Source organism: Rhodamnia argentea, chromosome 2 (genome assembly GCF_020921035.1).
Source record: "Rhodamnia argentea isolate NSW1041297 chromosome 2, ASM2092103v1, whole genome shotgun sequence".
Lineage (NCBI taxonomy): Eukaryota > Viridiplantae > Streptophyta > Magnoliopsida > Myrtales > Myrtaceae > Rhodamnia > Rhodamnia argentea.
The window spans coordinates 17865491-17882858 of NC_063151.1; the positions used below are offsets into that span (position 1 = coordinate 17865491).

The 17368-nt window shown below is 42.0% G+C and overlaps 3 protein-coding genes and 1 non-coding gene across 5 annotated transcripts; 2 read left to right on the forward strand and 2 right to left on the reverse strand.

Annotated features, from left to right (window-relative positions):
* Positions 1 to 234: 234 nt before the first annotated feature.
* LOC115747858 (protein CYPRO4) lies at positions 235 to 3823 on the forward strand. The gene is made up of 2 exons (XM_030684166.2): positions 235 to 2058; positions 3460 to 3823. The coding sequence occupies exons 1-2, from the start codon at positions 421 to 423 to the stop codon at positions 3739 to 3741; spliced, it is 1920 nt and encodes a 639-aa protein (XP_030540026.1). The 5' UTR covers positions 235 to 420; the 3' UTR covers positions 3742 to 3823.
* A 670-nt stretch (positions 3824 to 4493) lies between these two features.
* On the reverse strand, positions 4494 to 9426 carry LOC115747857 (protein WEAK CHLOROPLAST MOVEMENT UNDER BLUE LIGHT 1-like). Of its 2 annotated transcripts, none has more exons than XM_030684165.2 (3): positions 9210 to 9426; positions 7087 to 7891; positions 4494 to 6645 (listed from the first exon to the last, which is right to left on the reverse strand). In XM_030684165.2, exons 2-3 carry the CDS (start codon positions 7858 to 7860, stop codon positions 4780 to 4782), a joined length of 2640 nt encoding a protein of 879 aa, XP_030540025.1. In that variant the 5' UTR covers positions 7861 to 7891; positions 9210 to 9426; the 3' UTR covers positions 4494 to 4779. The 2 variants fall into 2 exon arrangements, with proteins under 2 accessions (XP_030540025.1, XP_048130479.1); XM_048274522.1 differs by having other exon boundaries at positions 8973 to 9426.
* A 1490-nt stretch (positions 9427 to 10916) lies between these two features.
* Positions 10917 to 10989, forward strand: TRNAR-CCU. Its single transcript has one exon. It is a non-coding gene; the product is annotated as a tRNA-Arg (tRNA).
* Positions 10990 to 12524: 1535 nt separating this feature from the next.
* LOC115747859 (protein TIC 22, chloroplastic) lies at positions 12525 to 16904 on the reverse strand. Its single transcript, XM_048274523.1, has 9 exons — positions 16441 to 16904; positions 16190 to 16252; positions 15023 to 15097; positions 14576 to 14626; positions 14040 to 14099; positions 13862 to 13933; positions 13106 to 13141; positions 12836 to 13012; positions 12525 to 12742 (listed from the first exon to the last, which is right to left on the reverse strand). Exons 1-8 carry the CDS (start codon positions 16840 to 16842, stop codon positions 12920 to 12922), a joined length of 852 nt encoding a protein of 283 aa, XP_048130480.1. The 5' UTR covers positions 16843 to 16904; the 3' UTR covers positions 12525 to 12742; positions 12836 to 12919.
* Positions 16905 to 17368: the final 464 nt, after the last annotated feature.

Consider the following 17368-nt stretch of genomic DNA (forward strand, 5'->3'; position numbering starts at 1 on the left):
ATGAGCTCTGTATCCGATGCCCGTGATACAATATTGGGATCGGGCGATAAAGATCGCTCCTTTCGCATGAATTCATCAGTCGCGGGTGTTCATCAATAGCGGGTGTTCTGGGACTCGTGTCCCTTTTGATGCCTATGCAAAAGCATCAGATCCGACGAGGCTGAACCTTGAAGGAGAGTGGAGAGTGGAGAGGGGAGGGCTCAAGATGAGACCGTGGCCGTGCTGACCTGACCTACTTTTCACACCTTCTCTCATTACAACCTTCGGTCAACCTGAAAAGAACTTGCCAAACCGCATCACACGACGCTCCATTTTCAAATTCGAACCTCCCGCTCTTCTCACATTCCTCTCTCTCTCTCTCTCTCTAGCTAAGCTCATCTCTTTCTTCGTCGAATCGCCGACACAATCAGAATATCCAAGATGGGTGGTGCTCAAAGCCGCGAAGATCTCGACCTCTCCGACTCCGACTCCGAAGACACCCGGAGCCAGCGCGAATCTGACCAAGAAGACGACGCCTACGAGGACGCGAGAGAGCAATCCTCCGCGGACCGCGCGTCGGCGAAATCCCCATCTTCGCTCGACGAAGTCGAGGCCAGGCTCAAGGCCCTCAAGCTCAAGTACTCGTCTCCCTCCTCGGAGAAGAAGCCCAATCTCAAGAACGCCGTGAAGCTCTACCTCCACATCGGCGGCAACACCCCCAAAGCCAAATGGGTAATCTCCGAAAAGCTCACTTGTTATGGATTTGTGAAAACTAGTCATGAGGGGGAGAGCGATGGCGAGGAAGAGGAAGATGGGGAAGAGGGTTGGTGGGTTTTGAAGATTGGTTCTAAGGTCAGGGCAAGAGTCGGCGCCGGAATGCAATTGAAGTATTTCGGAGACCAGCGGCGGGTCGATTTTGTTGCGGGGGGTGTGTGGGCAGTGAAGTTCTTTAGCAATGAGGACTATAGGGCTTTTGTGGGTAGGTATCAGGATTGTCTGTTTGAGAATACTTATGGTTGTGAGGCGACGGAAGAGAACAGGATCAAGGTGTACGGGAAGGATTTCATGGGCTGGGCTAAGCCTGAAGCTGCGGATGATTCCATGTGGGAAGATGCGGAGAGCAGTCTGTCAAAGAGCCCCGGGTCGGCGACTCCGCTTAGGCCAAGTCAGGATCTGAGGGAGGAGTTCGAGGAGGCTGCAAATGGGGGAATACAAAGCTTAGCATTGGGTGCGCTGGAAAATAGTTTCCTGGTGGGGGATTCGGGTATTCAGGTAGTTAAAAATTTCAGCCATGGAATCCATGGAAAAGGTGTTTTTGTCAATTTTGATAGCGGGAGTAGTCATAGGAAGGGATTAAGTACGACCTATTCCACGCCAAAGAAAGCTCTTCTCATGAAGGCTGAGACTAACATGCTTTTGATGAGTCCCATTAATGAAGGAAAGCCCCATGCTAGGGGCTTACACCAGCTCGATATCGAGACTGGGAAGATTGTTTCAGAGTGGAGGTTTGAGAAGGATGGTACTGATATTACCATGCGGGATATTGTAAATGATAATAAGGGAGCTCAGTTAGATCCCACAGGGTCAACATTCTTGGGTCTCGATGATAACAGGCTTTGTAGGTGGGACATGCGAGATCGGAAAGGTTTGGTTCAGAATCTTGCTGATGCAAATACTCCTGTTTTGAACTGGACACAAGGGCATCAGTTCTCCAGAGGAACAAACTTTCAATGCTTTGCCACTACTGGAGATGGTTCCATTGCCGTCGGCTCTATTGACGGGAAGATCCGGTTGTACTCGAGCAATTCAATGAGACAGGCAAAGACTGCTTTCCCTGGCCTTGGTTCGCCTATTACTCATGTGGATGTAACTTTTGATGGAAAATGGATTTTGGGCACAACTGATACATATCTGATTCTTATATGCACTCTCTTCACTGACAAGAGTGGCCAAACAAAGACTGGTTTTAATGGTCGAATGGGAAACAGAATCTCTGCTCCACGATTGCTGAAGCTGACTCCTTTGGATTCACATTTAGCTGGAGTTGATAATAAGTTCCGCAGCGGCCAGTTCTCATGGGTACGTTGAATGTCTCCTATATTATGTGTGCCACCAATTGATTTGGATATAAGCTGCTAATCTGTCATGTTGGCGTCCTATACATTCTGTTTATGTGTTACATCTTACCCCCAAAAAAAAAAAGAAACAGTTAAGTTGTCAATCTTTGATTGGTAATTTGTGGATTGACGTTGTGCCTGTTCCTAGGACTCAAACTATGCTGTTTAGTGCTTCAATGGACAATGGTTATAGATATGTATCCATTTTTAAAGTTTTCAATTTGGATGCCAGTACACGTTGACATATCAGATGCTTGCAGTCTTCTAATTTGGGTTGGACTTTTGAGGTTCGAGTGCATATCGTTTTATGCTCATGTTCTTGCTCGCTGCGGTATCATGATTGTCCTTTTTGAGACAATATCCACATTATGAAAATCTAGCTGATTGTTTGTTCTATTCGGGTCTGGTGAATGCGGATGAGTCTAATTGAATTTTCTAGATTATGCATCTTCATGAGATAAGTTGATTAAGACAGTTATATTGAACCTTGTGATTGTTTGTTTAGAAATTCTGGTAGTGCTTAACTGGAAGAATTGGAGGTTGAGTATTGACCAGAAATTTGACAACTCTAGTAAGTGCTCGCATCTGGCACATCTTCAGAGGCTTGTAAGAATGAAGAAGATCTCCTCTTCATCTCATAAAGGACATGCATTTTCCTTTGAGATTTTATGTTGTTAGAGATTTCTCTGGAATATTTGTTATGAATGTTCTGTGAATGGATATGTTACATGGAAGGGTTGCCATTAGAATGCTGCGAGGTGACAATGATAATTCCTATGAAGTAATCAGTACCTCCGGCTTCCTGTTTCATTTGCAAAATTTTCATTCAAATTTGGTTTTGCTGCCGCCACTAAATCCTTTAGTTTCTTTCATTGCTTGCTATGGTATGAGTGTTTTTAATGGAAGGCTACACTAAGATGCCTTTGAGTCGATATTCTTCAAAATCTTCTCAATTTCATGTACAACTGAATAGCATCTCTGCTTCTGCTTATTCATCAGACAAATGATAAAGTGCTTAGCCAAAATTTTAAACTGATGTTTCCAAGTTGGGGGATGTTAGTTTTCATTCTCTCTAAACTCTTCAGGCTTTTACTTGTGCATTATCAAGTCATGCACAATGCGGAATCTTGATTTTCTTAAAACGTTTTGGGTACTCTAAAGCTCGGAATTTTCTCCAATTCTTTTTTTTTCTTCGAAATACTTGTCATTTCTCTTGTTTGTGCAAACAACATGGTGCAAGAAATCTGGCTCTTTTAGTAAGCATCGCACAGAAGAGATTGCTATCTCAGCAAGTGATTCGCAACTTGGTAATGCCTATAAAAAGGACTGATTGCTCTAACCATGACGTTTTATACGAGGCCAGGTCACAGAGAATGGGAAGCAGGAGCGTCATCTGGTTGCCACCGTGGGAAAATTTAGCGTGATATGGAACTTCCAACAGGTGAAAAATGGCTCTCACGAGTGTTATCGTAATCAAGAAGGCCTGAAGAGCTGCTATTGCTATAAAATAGTCCCTAAAGATGAGTCCATAGTGGACAGTTGTTTTATGCATGACAAGTTTGCTGTCACAGACTCTCCCGAGGCTCCTCTGGTCATTGCAACTCCGCTAAAAGTCAGTTCATTTAGCATATCCAGTCATCGCTGATAATGCAAGGCGTTGACTCTTGCTTAGTCTCTTTCTTTTTCTTTGTTTGATCTTTTGTCGCCAGGTTTTAAACTACTTTATGTAGTTCCTTTTTTTTTTTTTTTGGACGGGATCTACTTTATGTAGTTCAGTAGGTGATTTGCTGGAAGTGTAGTTCTTCTACTTTGATATGTCGTACCCCATATACTGTACCTGTTTGACTGCAACAATATATCATTGTGGAAGCCATAGCAGTACTGCACTTTGTTAGTGTTAGTGGTGGAATGAAAGATGATAAGGAACCGCTATTTCATTAGCATGAGCTCTATTAATGTTACTTGTGGCTGCCTCTTGTAGTTGTTTTTATCTTGTTTCTTTCCCCTTCTCAAAGGTTTTCAGACAATAGTAAGTTTTGCTAGCTTATTACCTTGCCAATAAGAAAGTAATGAACAAGTCCTGTTTGGCATGGTTTTATCTTTGGTGTCCCAAGGTGTTTGTGTTTTCGCAAGAGATCTACTTGGAAAGTCCTCTCTAAACAGAAACAAACGGAACGGTACCCTTCATATGAAGAGCACCTACATGAGTCTAGACAATGAATCAATTTAAGTTTTGTCTCCAGTAAGAAGATCCAAGAAGTACAATTTCAAATGTGCCAAAACCATTGCCAGATCCATTCTAGTCATGTGAGCCAATTTTTTTTTTTTTTTTTTTTTGCGCCCTATCCAGGCAAACAGTGTGAACGAGATACGACCAATTTGACTCATTAGGCTAAGACTCCTGAGAAACTGATCCCAGCAATTCACAACTCCTAATGATGCCGAATCACACTATAGACAGGACTAAAGCTGTGGTATGTATCTCTTTTGCCAACCAGATATCAGATTTAATCTGGTTGCTTATTACAACACAACCCACCTGTTGCAAATAAGTCATGTGGTGGCCAAGGTATATCTATTTACTGTATAGTAGGTTGTTAACATCTACCTTCAAGAGGTCTCCCAAGTAAAATTGCCTGCCTGAACTGAAAGTCACAAAAAGAAAAGAAGTACCAGTGGAGTATTAAGATGATGACTTGGATGAGTGTGCCTTTCTTCTGCCCAAAAACAGTAGTAATCGTGGAAAGAGCGATCTCTTCTTTTTCTTGACAGCCTTTACTTCAGGGGAGGATTCAGGCTCGGTGCTACTCCCATGCACATATGGCGATGGACTCGGCATATAGTTGGCATGAACAGCTGGTTCAGGTATCCTTATAAAATTACTGGGCTCTCTCATTTCTTCGAAACCGTTGGTTGTGGTTGATACTCCTTGATTTGGTTCGCTTCCCTTGCGTCGATTTTCATGTTCAGCCCTCCACTTCCTCAGTTCCTGTTCTATGCTCAACTTTCCCTCCTGGGCCTTCTCAGCCTTGTCCATAGCGTCTCGTAACACTTCCTTCCTCTTAGCCTTCTCGTCATTCACTTCTTCCAACATCTCCAAGCTTTGCATTTCAGATTCCTTGGCCACCTCGATTTGGGAAATAGCTGCTGCCACTCTCATGTTCGCCAGCTCCTCTGCCTCGTGGGCCCGTCTGCTGAGTTCGTAGTACTCCTCGAGAGAAACTGTTATCCTCGGGGATTCATCCATACCGTCGCTGCTCTGAGCCAATTCACTCTCTTGCAGTGCTTTAATGGCAGATAGTGCCAATTTCTCTGAAGCTTTGGCAGCCTCAATCTCTTTTAGAACAGCTTGTAATCGAGTTTCTGTTGCGGTTGCCCCAGCTTTGGCTAGCTCCGCCTCTTCCTTGGCCTTGTTCATCTCTTCATGAGCCAGCTGAGCGAGCCACTTGGCCTGATCAGCCTCTGGTGCTGCTTTCTGTAATTGCTTGGGAAGCTCCACCATCTTCTCTCGGGCTTCCTCCTCTTTTTCCTTGAGTTTAGATATTTCTGACCTGGTTCGGTCCAACTCTGCCTTGAGGGACGCAACAGCCATTGCTGCCATTTCTTCTCTCTGTCTAATGTTTGCAAGATCCGATTTTTCACTTTCCATCTCCGATTCCAATGCCGCAGCAGTTACCTTCAAGCAGTTCACTTCCACATTAGCTTTCTCCATGTTAAGCTTCACCTCCTCAAGTTCTTTCTCCGCAGAAGCAACCATGGCTTGCCAATTGGCATGGGTTCTATTGTCCCCCTCCGCCAAATCTCCTTTTGCCTCTGCTTCCATTTCTTGCTTCAATTTCGACTCCATGCACACTGCCAGTTCAGCTTTCAAATCCAGGAGAAAGGCCGAGGCAACATCGAGCTTTGACTTAAGATCTTTAGCTGTCTGAACTTGATGGTTCAGATTATGGAGTTCCTGTTCTGCCTCTTTTAGTTCTCTCTCCCAACTAATACAATCTTGTTCTTTGGCCATAGCGGCTCCTATGCGTTGTTCCTCCGCCTCTAGATGGGCAGCTTGTGCGGACTCTAAGGATTCCTTTGTGGTAATTAGCTCAATAGTGAGATCCTCCACCATCTTCTCCACTTCCTTTGACATGAGAACCGCCTCTTCAGCTTTCTTTACGGCTACATCTCTCTCCTCTACCAAAGAACTATATTCCTTTGCAAGGGCTTCTAACTCTTCCCTCACCGATTGTAGCTCTGAAACTGCAGCTGTGTGTCTAGCTATAGCTACTTCCACTTGTGCCTTGGCCGCATAGCTAGCTTCCTCGGCGATCCCTTGTTCCATCTCTTCGACCCTGAGCAAGGCAAGCTCGGAGTCTTGCCTTGCCTGATACTCTTCTGTTTGTGCCCTCTCCAGGTTGAGCTTTAATTCTTCAATGAGTCTCTTACCGTTGTCTAGCTCCTTTAGGACATGCAGTTTTTCCTCCTCGGCATGTTCTGATCGTTTCCTGTATATGGGCATCTCCTCCTGTGCCTTCTCAAGTTCTTCTTCGACAAACTGGCGTCTCTGCATCACGAGATGAAATGATGACAATTATTGCAGCTGCGGATCTAAACGAGGCTCCAGTGAACAGAACCTAATTATCTGAGTCTATGAGAGTACTAGAGGAAGAAGAAACAAGGCCCTCCTAAAGACAACAGAGACACAAATTGTTTTGCATTGAACCTAATTGTACAAATCTTCTCCTTTGAAAAGAATCTGCACTAGCACAAAATACCACAGAGTGTCTCTGTGCCATCATATGGGAAGCTAGCTAATACATGGGGAAGTGTCAATATAAAGAGTCTCACCACAGATATCTCACATGGCCAAGCAAATAATTGAAAGGAAGGAAGCAATTATAATTCTGCATGTAGCTTGAGGAAAATGTTTCTCCGCGGTCATAGCCTATAATAATACAGAAGATGAAAATGAGGAGCTCTACAATAATGCAAAAGTTTCAACTACCTCCACGGCTTTGATCTTGTGAGCTTTCCAATCGAGAATTCCTCCAAACTTGGAAACTGCTGCTTTCACCGATTCAAATGGAGCAGCTGTATCGATAAGGCCTCTGCCTTCTTCAACTTTCGTAACATTTTCCGGAGTGCCGACAAATACCGTTGTATCGCTAAAGGCACTCCTTGCATCCTGAGCGGGAAAAGAGACATCATTGGAAGCTATCAAGTGGCCTTCTCCTTCAGATCCTTCCATTTCAAAAGTAGGGTTTATTCTCAAGTTGTGGACTGGAATAAAGCCGAGTCCCATTAAATTGCTGTTTGAAGATTTCTCTTCACTAGAGGGATCTGTTACTTCTCCAGTATTAGGGTCATCTGCAACTGCACGTGGACTATCAAGCTTAGTATCATATACAGGATGAATTTCATCTCCTCCCAAGACGAGGTCCTGTGGGGCGCCATCAAAACCGGTTTGTGCACCTCCAGTTGTTCTAGCTTCTACGAAGATGCCTTCGTGGTCAAATTTTGCTTCATCAGCTTTAAATGCAAAGCTAGAAGCAGAGCTGCTTGCTGAATGTTGACTACGTCCTGATGCATTGTCATCTGAACCATCACGGACCATAAGGTTCTCAATGTTTTCAAATGTCGGCCTTTTAGGGTCAGATTCCACTTTCCTCTCTGCATTTGGTTCCTCTTGTTCTGCAGTGTCCATAAGGTCATTCTTGGTGGATGGATAAGCCTCAGCCTTAGGTGAAGGCATCTTGTTGGCGACTTTCCCATCTTCCATTCAAACAAAGCAGCCTTGCGGGAGAATGTGCCTAATGGAATCACATGGAACCAGCAGTTGAACTTGTCAGGTGAGAATCAAAATACGGTTAGGCAAGATTAATCTCGGACAAATTCTGGAAAGTCCAAATGATGGTCTCCCAGGGAAGTTGTATTACAGCCATTTGTCAGTTTAGGCTCATTGAATAGTGGCTCCTCGACGCTTGATAAATGCGCAAGTTCAGCAGCCCTACAAATCCTTTATCCCAACATCTCAAATCGATCAAATCTCAAAAACAAATGACAATTTTTTTTCCCTCCTTTGGAAGACTTATCGCTGCAAATGTTTTTTCTTTGGTCGGCTATTGCTGCAATTGTTTGAATGCCTAGATCTGTAGAGCACTTGGAAGTCCTCTCTAATTCTTCCTGTTTAAATACCTCAATCTGCAATCTTTAATATTCCTCATTGCAAGTACGCATGCATAAGCACACAGAAGAAAAAGTCGCAAGACAAGTCTTTATCCGAAATTTCAAGACGTAAATAATGACTAAGCAATTTAGCTGATCCTGAAGATGTCATCGTAAGTGCACTTGGCAGATGGAGTATCTTGAAAAGTTTCAGGCCACATTTAGCCAGAATTGTTTCTTCGAACAAAAAAGAAAATAAGAAAAAACTCTGAACAAGACATGTCAACCTTTCAGCATGAGAAGGAACATCACGGCATTGCTCAATGGCAGGAGCAACTTAACATTTCACAAAGAAGCACAATCAAAAGATCTTTTATCTCAACTTTCACATATTTATTTATGATGATCTTCCTCTATGGTAGGTGTCCATTGGAACAGCGAAAGTTCATGTATTTCCTAATTTTCTCAGTTTATCATTAGCCGCCATAATGAGGGAGATTTGAAATCGATCAGAATCCGAACTTCACATGCATTCGGAGAAATTTTCCATTAGTGTGGTGGCCGAATAAGTTTCGGGAAAATGAACAATGGAAGTAAAACAATGGGAATGACTTCATTCAACCAGCAGAACCCCACAAAGCTCCATCATGAATCATTTTGATGTACATGGCAAACGACATTCATGACCACAAGCGCCCCTAAGCAAGAAAGATTAGCATGACATACATTCCCGAAATCACGCGAAAATTATTGAATTCAGGAATTGGTCTCACCCAGGATCTGATTTCCAAAACCAACTGCACAAAAGGGAACTTGCATCCAAACTCATATTAACCGAGAAAAGCTCAATTCTGTTCTTCACAGAGGCAATAATCCCACATTCCAGCACCAGCTCCTCATCAAAAGACAATGCAGAACTCCAAATCACATCAAACAGAGAGAAGGCAGGAAAACAGAGCATACCCAGAATTGGAGGAAGAAACGAGGAAACCAGTCCAGCAAAATGGGCATCAAGAATCACTGTGAGAATTCAAAGAGAAGGAGATGAAAGAATGGGAGATGGGTTCATCACAGACTATGAATAGAAGGGTGGTGAGATTCCAAGCGGGTGCTTAAATTAGAAAGAGAAAATAACGGTGAAGCTCACACCTTCTCTCTCGCAGACAAAGATCTATCTGTCCGCTCTGACTCTCTCTCTGCCTCAAGATTTTGGCTCTTTTTATTTTTAAAAATTGCTTTTCTTCTTTCCATTTCTTTCCTTATTTTTGTCCTTATGCATCTTACGTAGGAAAATGGAGCGATTTGGCTGCATGTCGATCAGTCCTTTCTTTCATGCGAGGACAAAGAAGACAAACCTTAATGTTTTGACCACAATTTGTCGGCCAAGCAACGGTAACGAATTTTCAATGGCTTTATATCATTCCGTTTTGCAACCGCTAAAGATCATAATGTAGATAACATGGTCAATTTTTGGGTATACATTTTATGAACTATTCTGTCTAAAAGTTACGCAAAATCAAGAAAATATATCGCCACAAAAAAAGTTTTCGGAGGGATGAAGCCCAAAGAAAGAAAAGAAAAAAGACGACTTTAAGTTATAATTTGCGAGTTCAGTCACCAATAATAAAGAGGGCATAAAATAGTCTGGAAAAAAAAAAGAAAAAGAGATAGGGCATCCAACAGAATATACGTTTGGTATCGGTTTCTCTAAATTTATCTTAATTGTTTATTTCATGGGAATGAATAATTTTGAAAAATATTAGACTTCAAAATGATCGCTTATATAACTTGAAATAATTAGTCAATGTCAAACGTTTTTGTCGTCAACGACAAATTATCGTCGAAACATTTTTGTGGATGGCCGAAATATTTTTCCTACATTCCTTTATATAACCAATGGAACTGATTATTTTGAGAAAATATTTTTCAAATCATTCTTTTTTGTTGCGAAATAATGAGCCCGATTCCTTGGCCACGACCAAATGGGATTTATTGATGTGGTCGGATTTAATGGGTAATTCCGTGAAGTGATTGTAATAGGCTATTGTTGCCAGGGATTACTCAACTTTGATGCGCACGATTAATTAAGACAAGGTACTTGTTTCGTTGTCAGTATATCGGCTGAACGAATGCGCATCTTCAAGAGCGCGTCGATGGTGTCGGTTTTTCAATTGGTTTCTTAAAGTGGATCAACTAATTTCTGGGCTATTTATAAATTTCTCCGTAAGCTCGGGTCAACTCAGCTTGTGATATTTTTTTTTTCCTTGTCGAACGACGCATCACTCAGGCTCTATTTGTTTCGCGAGAAATAAATGATTTAAAAAATATTTTCCTAAAAATAATCGCATGTATATCTTGAAATAATTAATCAATAAAAGTATTCTCGTTACCAATAACAATTTGTGTCTAAATATTAGTGTAGACTATGATAATATTTCACAGTTATTCACTTTTATAACCGACATACGCGATTATCTTTTGGAAATTATTTTATTACTATTTATTTTCATCGAAACAAACGGAAAATTTATAAGTTAAAACATACGCTCCGTGAATCCGGTACCATGAATTCCTATAGAGAATCGAATCGTGGGAAACTCGAGAAGCTATAGGTGTTTATCTTCGTTGCCATTAATAATTGGATGGAATCATATAAACATGCAGTCGGAAGCGCCTGTAGCTCAGTGGATAGAGCGTCTGTTTCCTAAGCAGAAAGTCGTAGGTTCGACCCCTACCTGGCGCGTCGGCGGAGAAGCATTTTTTGGTTCTGCATTTTTTTCACCGTCCGTCTGTAATTTTCCTTTCTGGTGAGATCAGAGCCACTCTCATCGGGGGTCTGGCCGCACGAAAGTTTGCACCGATCTGCATCGACAGTGGGTGATCACAACCATTCAATTTCATTTCATTTGAAGAAATTTCAGCTAAAAGAAGGGGAAAAAGTACCAACATCGCAAAGAACTGGGCGCGCATTACCTGTCCGAATGACGTAAAGATTCTAACGCAAGGTGCTTTCTTTTCATGAAAGAATAGCATGTTAAAGGAAATTGGCTAAACAACAGATTTGGCTCTTTCGTTGTGCAGCTGTGAGCATAAAAATGATCGGGAAGTAGTTTTTCGACGTTCGGTTTTTGCTTCCCAAAATATTTTCCTGAAGAATAGATTATGTAACGTTATTAAGCTACAAAAAAGAAAATATGATAAGAAGAGGCGGTAAAGTCTAGTAACTATAAACATGTATAGAAGTATTCAATTTCTTCGTTCTTTTTCTCCGGTTTCGAAAGAAGTGAAGCGGTAGTACAATCTACTTTGACAATTTAACAAACACCTTATGTGCTCTTCATTACTGTGCCATGAAATAAAGTCTGGAGCGGAAAAATCACAGACTGGAACTTTATTTTGTAATAATGAAAACAATCTATCAAATAAGGAAAAAAAAAGAAAAAGAAAATGCATTGTAAAAGTTAAAGAGAGATGAGAGTTTTGCTTTAAAAGAGAGGAGAAATTTATTCAAGCTCTAAGCTTGATTGAAGTTCCTTGCTGTCCTGTGACATGGAACAATGAGAAATTTTGCTTCCTGATTGTAGCTGCAAGCATTTTCTTTAATTGGAAATGCTTTTCACTTTTTTTTTTTTTTTGGATATGTCTTATCTCTAAATCTCATCTGACTTTTGTGATGCCACTTTGTAGAACGTTGAAGTTGAACCCTGCATCCTCATCCCCACCCCCTAATTCCTTTACCGGCAAGACGGTATGCCTACTAGCAAAAATGCTTTTCACTTGCCTCACCAATTTCAACATTTCAGACATGGCAAAATCTACAAGAAAGGAAAAAAGATTCACTGATTATTTTGAACGAAACAAGCACGCCTATCATTTTGTACAGCAAATGAAATTGCATCCTCCCGAATTTAGTGCAATATTTTCGATTCTCTTGTCAGTGTCAGCAGCTGTGGATATATGTTCAAAAATGGTAAGAGATTTTTGGCCGGTGAGGTATCCTCTCATGCTATTAACAGCCTTGACTGATGGCACAAAGCTCCTGTATCCTCTTCATCACACGAAGATCCAGCAACATCAGACACTACGATGTCTACCTTCCCTGCTTTACCGTATGTTACTTTTAAAAAAGAGAGCTTCATTTGTGACTGTTACTATTCATTATTTATAATTTTTCGAGAACGCTACTTTCATATGAAGTTCCAACGCTAGAAATTGCAGCGATCCCTCCAAAAGCACATTGTATCGAATGACGGGTATAGCAGAGATTTGAGGATATTGTTGGCACAAGGGCGTAGACAGCACCGCAATGGAGATCATAAAGGGGAGGGCAGAAAACCTACAATAAATTGTACACAGCCATTGCACAAGTTCCATTTTGCAGTACCTCCACATGTTTCGACTTTTTTCGGCAGTTCACATTTTAGCTACACCGCTCCTTGGTCATTCTCCAAGCAATGATTTCCTGCACCATTTAGCCTCGGTGGAGTCCAGTTCATCTGAATGTCAAATAAGGAACATGCGTATGTGAGAGAGAGAGAGAGAGAGAGAGAGAGAGAGAGAGAGAGAGAGAGAGAGAGAGAGTCATTAACCTGCCCAATAAGGAGTTTGGGAATGCCAAAAAATGTCTGCTGCCAGATCCCTAATATGGTCAGTAGAGGGAATGCACATAATCACTATGATTTCACCACTTCTTGGATGTGTTGAGAATGGCTTTTCCCTGGTGGAATGAAAATCAGATCTTCCCATCCTGAATTCTTCTCACTGATCTGCATCATTCATAACAGTCTTCCAAGTAAATCCCATCTGTTTAACATTTCAAGCATGAATTTATTGAAGTAATCAAGCAATCAGCATTCCACCTCCATTTTTCTGAGAACGTCTTCTAGACTTCCAACCTGTCAAAAGAGTATTTGACTTGGTAAGCAAAATAAGAATGAACTAAGGAAATACATCAGAAAGAAAGCAATCAGCAAGCCCTCTCTGGGGAAGGAAACAAAATTAATCATGATGACTCATGAGCAATCAAAAGCAACACTCCAACATCTCTGATCACTTCCGGTGCGGCAGTGCTTCCTTGATCACAGCAATAGTAATGGCACTGAAAACAAGCACATTAGTGATTACCGTCTTGCATCTTCAACAGACGCTGAGTCCATATCTCGAATGTATTGATGTATAACAAGCAGTTTAGCATATCCACTAAAACAACAGTTATTCCCAAGCTTTGCTCCAATTTAAGTGACACAATCATAAGTAACATCTACAAGATACAAGGTGCATGCCAACACCAACACATTTAGCAGAACACTTCATATATACATCTCCATTTTCACATCCTCAGACGCAAGTTGTTAAGAGTTTTAATATAGATAAAGTCAAGGAAAGAAAACGTGCTTGTAGAATATAACAATTATGCCTTTAGTGCGGAAGTATCAGCGGACAATTTGACAAACCAGAGCACCCCTGAAAAGGATCTAACCAAGATTTAACCATCCGGAGCTTCTTTCACCAAAGCAATCTCCTTTTTTATAGGTTGACCACATTCATAGAATCACAACAGCTAAGGAAAGTATGGGGAAAGCTAGAGTAAGTTAGAAATGCCTAGTCAGTGGTACCATGATATGCTGAGATAAACCTGCTCCCCTTGATGGCCTGGAGACCATTGACAACTCCTTTTCAATATCTTCCTGCATCACCGTGTCATGCTTACAGATCATGTACTTAACTGTGCTAGCAATAGTTCTTGTACTATGAAAAGAATAACACGATTAAGAGAGCACATGTCAAACTAACCTTCCGGAAATATATTGGGCAGAAACGTCTGTTCTTTTTCTTGACAACCAAAAGATCAGACTGCAGATGACAAGAAGATGAGAGAAGGCACTACCAATAACTAACTCTAAATTCACATTTGCTAATGTGCCAACGTGTACCCTGGTCACGCAACAGCAGTTGAAGGCATAGTCCTCGTAAGGCCAAATATTCCATGTTATTTCCAGGCACTGTTGAACTAGAGGCCAGAAAGAAAGTATGGCCTCTTAAGATCCTCAGGAATCTACTCTTTCACACAGAATAGACATTGATTTTCCTAGAAAGATAGTTTCATAGATTCATGACTCTAAGATTGCATCATTACTTCAGGCTAATACTTGTTCCACCACAAGTGCAATTTCAGAGGCTCATGAGTATTAAATGATTCAAGTTGCCTTCAACCAAACTTAATTAAGCCTTAACACAGCTGACACAAAGTGACAAGTAACTAGTGACCTATCAAGCTTATAAAAGGTGACCTAAGAGAACCAACAGAGAAAGGGCTGCAATTAGCGTACCTGGAAAACTGGGACTCCATCAAACCCACTTTTTGTATCAGTTGCTTTCATCTACCAATCCAATTGAGATTAAAGTCAGCACATCAGTTATTTATTGCCAATAGCATCTTTCACAATTTTTTAACGAAAAACAATAGCATGATATTGTACAACAATATCCTGCACTACACTTCTTCACTTGAAGAAAAGGCTCAAGGCAAAAGCTGAGGGCTAAGGCTAGTTTGGGCTTTTAACTTTCAAAGATGAGCTCGGTATTAGGTCATTTTCTCCAGTAAGTAGCCAAATGTCAAACATGGCGCTCAAAAGCCCAATATATTCTAGTCAATACTCTCAGGAATTTGACATAAGATCGCCACTTACTTCAGAGCACATGATAAACATGATTTAGCCAATTGTGGGGTGGCATATTGTACAAACAAATTGGACCGAATTAAAGTTCCCACTGACCTCCAATGCATTCTTTATTTGCACTGGATCAGGCAAAAATCGGAAAGCAATTCCTTCCACCTTTAGCATGTATACCTACAAGTTGACCGAAGTAAAGAAAAAACATTAGAAAAAGAATACCAAAGTACGTGTCTGTAACATAAAGAACTAAAATTGAACAATTAAGCAGATGCAGCAGCGCACTAGAGAAGCAGTTATTGGCTTCATCACCACACATGCCATTGCGTGCGTGTGCAGAGAGAGAGAGAGAGAGAGAGAGAGAGAGAGAGAGAGTTGTCAAAATTTTCAACCTACTATCCGCATATACCATGATGCTTATTGAGACAGATGGAATTGGAGCCTTATAGGGCGAGGTAAACATTTAGCACCTCTTCATATTGGGAATGATATTTCAAATTTGCCTGTCTGTAGACAATGCAAATAAAAGGAAAGCAACTCTGGGATGTCTGGCTGGCATTAGTGAGCAAGAAGCCAAGATCATCATCCATTTATTGTGTTCGTGCAGATAGGTATGTATTTAATATGTACACATGTATGCATACATGTGTGTAGGCATGGTATCTGCATGGTCGGGCTAGCACTGTGTAAGGAAATCTCAGTCTGCAAGTCCATTTGCCATGTTAGGGGAACCACACCTACATTACGCTTTTGTGATACCAAGTTATTCACATTACATAGCGATATGAGCATTTGACTATTTAGATCGCGACCACGATTTCCCTTTTTGCTATATGCGCCTTTTGTATGAACAAGCAGCAGTTATGCATTCCAGAGTGGCAAACAGTACTTGTCACACAACCATGAAAAGAAGCAGCTACTAGCCAAGCTTCATGTTCGAGAATGACCAAAACAAAAAATCATCGAAACTGTTCCTCAATTTGTGGTTCTTGGGATATTCAGCTCTCTTAACTGGAGATGAACTCTAGGCTGTATATGGTTCCTAGTATGATCAAGCTACTTAAGTCATTTGTTTGTTTTCAATGAATTCTTGCTTACCTAGCAGAAAAAATCCGTCTACACTAGGTTCAGGTGGCAGGCGAATTACAACAATTCCCCATTCACAGATAAACAATACAGTAACATGTCCAAACTTCAAGCAATTTCGAGGCAACTAATCATCCACAGAAACAGCAAAGTCCATGATCTAGATAATGAAGGAACAGTCACCTGGTCAAGAGTGATGGGAACAACCCGAGCCTGACCTTTCAGTTCTCTTCTCCGCAACCGAACCTGGAATTTCGGTAAAACTCGCTCAATTGAGCAATGCATCAAAGATAAGCGAATATAAAAAATTGCGCGCAAGAGAAGATAACACTAGTCTATCATTTCAAAGCTTCGTTCGATTTCCTGAACCTACCACTCTGTTTCATCACCGACATAGCAGAAAGAAAGTTAACTGAACGATAGAGCACACTAACTTGAGCAAGAAACGATTCTGCATCCTCCTGCCGAAAGCAAAGAAGTCCTATTGATTTGGTTCCATCGGGATCAGAAACAAGCACGAACTCGTTGTTCGAGTTGCTGACAGTATACACGGCCGTGCCGGCGAGGGTCCTCGCGACGCTGGAGGCCGGCGACGAGGCGGTTTTGGCTTGCGCGACGGACGCGAACGGAGGGGGAGGGGGAGGGGAGCGGAGGAGCCGCCTGGTCGCCGGCGGCGGGGGCGACGGGAAGTTGGCGGCTAGGGTTCCAGCGAGGCGCTTGGTCTCATCGAGCCGGCTGGAGAGCTCGGAGCCGAAGCGGAGACACTGCTGGTGGATGAAGGTGGAGAGGGAGAGGAGAGGGTTTTGGGAGGGGTAGCGTTTCGGAGGAAGCTCCATCGTCGACGATGCAGCCCTTGGCGTTGGCCCTGAGCTACGGGAGAAAAGTGAGCGAGAGGGAGGGAGTATGCTGAGGTTTTGCATCGTCACCCCGAAAGTAGGTGATGCTAAACGACGGCCAGTGAAGTGATGACGCGTGTAGAACGGCGAGATCGCCAGCCGTGTATAACTAGACATAGCCACGGGCCGATTTGGGCCCGGAATCGGCCTAGCCCCTAACGGGCCTGTTATGATTTAAAAAAATTCGGAACGGGCCCAAAATGGGCTGTTTCGAGTCGATTCCAAATTGCCAAAAAAAAAAAAAAAAGGGCGGGGGGGGGGGAAGAGACGTGGGCCGTTGCAATGCAATGGTCAAAACACCATCCCCTTCCTCTTTTTTTTTTTCTTCTTAAATTTTTTTATAAATACCATTCTCCCTTTTATTTTTTCTCACAATTTCTCTCAATTCTCTCAAATGTTTTGAATTCTCTCAATCCCGACTCAATTTTGTTAATTTTGTGAATCATCATTCCGCTCAATTCTTTGA